Raw genomic sequence first — 548 nt, 5'->3', positions numbered from 1 at the left:
CCTGGTCAAGCTGGACCACGAGGGCGTCACCTCCCCCAAGAACAAGAACTGCAAGGCGCTGCTCGTGGGGGACAAGGGCTTCGGGCCCAAGCTGGGGCGGCCCCTGCCCGGCCCCAGCTTCGCGCACCCGGCCCTGGGGGGCAAGGACAGGAAGGGGCGGGCGCCCGTGCACCCGCTGCCCGTGGGGCTGGCGCTGCGCAAGTTCGCCGGCCAGGCCGAGTACCCGCTGCCCTGCGACAGCGACTGCCACAGCTCCTACTCGGACGAGGAGGAGGACGGGCCCGGGCTGGCCCCCGGCGTGCCCTCCCGCTTCCTCGCCCGCCTGTCCATGTCCTCCTCCTCCTCGGGCTCGTCCACCTCCTCCTCCTCGGGCTCGCTGTCCACCTCCAGCCTCTGCTCCTCGGACGACGAGGGCTCCTCCTGCAGCTCGGACGACGCCGACCCGGCGCTGCTGATGCAGGCCTGCCTCACGCACCCGGTGCCCGCCCTGCTGGCCCAGCCCGAGGCCCTGCGCGCCAAGGGGGGAGGCCCGCACCCGCACGCCCCGC

The 548-nt window shown here is 74.6% G+C and overlaps 1 protein-coding gene across 1 annotated transcript in view; it reads left to right on the top strand.

Moving 5' to 3' along the window:
- Positions 1-548, top strand: part of BAHCC1 (BAH domain and coiled-coil containing 1) — a 22,039-nt gene that overhangs the window by 11,419 nt on the left and 10,072 nt on the right. The window contains exon 7 of the mRNA XM_012734755.1: positions 3-546. Coding sequence (XP_012590209.1) covers positions 3-546 — 544 coding nt within the window. The remainder of the gene's footprint in view (positions 1-2; positions 547-548) is intronic.

The sequence above is a fragment of the Condylura cristata genome, unplaced genomic scaffold (assembly GCF_000260355.1).
Source record: "Condylura cristata isolate star-nosed mole 26May11 unplaced genomic scaffold, ConCri1.0 scaffold00068, whole genome shotgun sequence".
Taxonomy (NCBI): domain Eukaryota; kingdom Metazoa; phylum Chordata; class Mammalia; order Eulipotyphla; family Talpidae; genus Condylura; species Condylura cristata.
The sequence above is the reverse complement of the archived record's forward strand: the minus strand, read 5'-3'. Positions and strand labels throughout refer to the sequence as shown.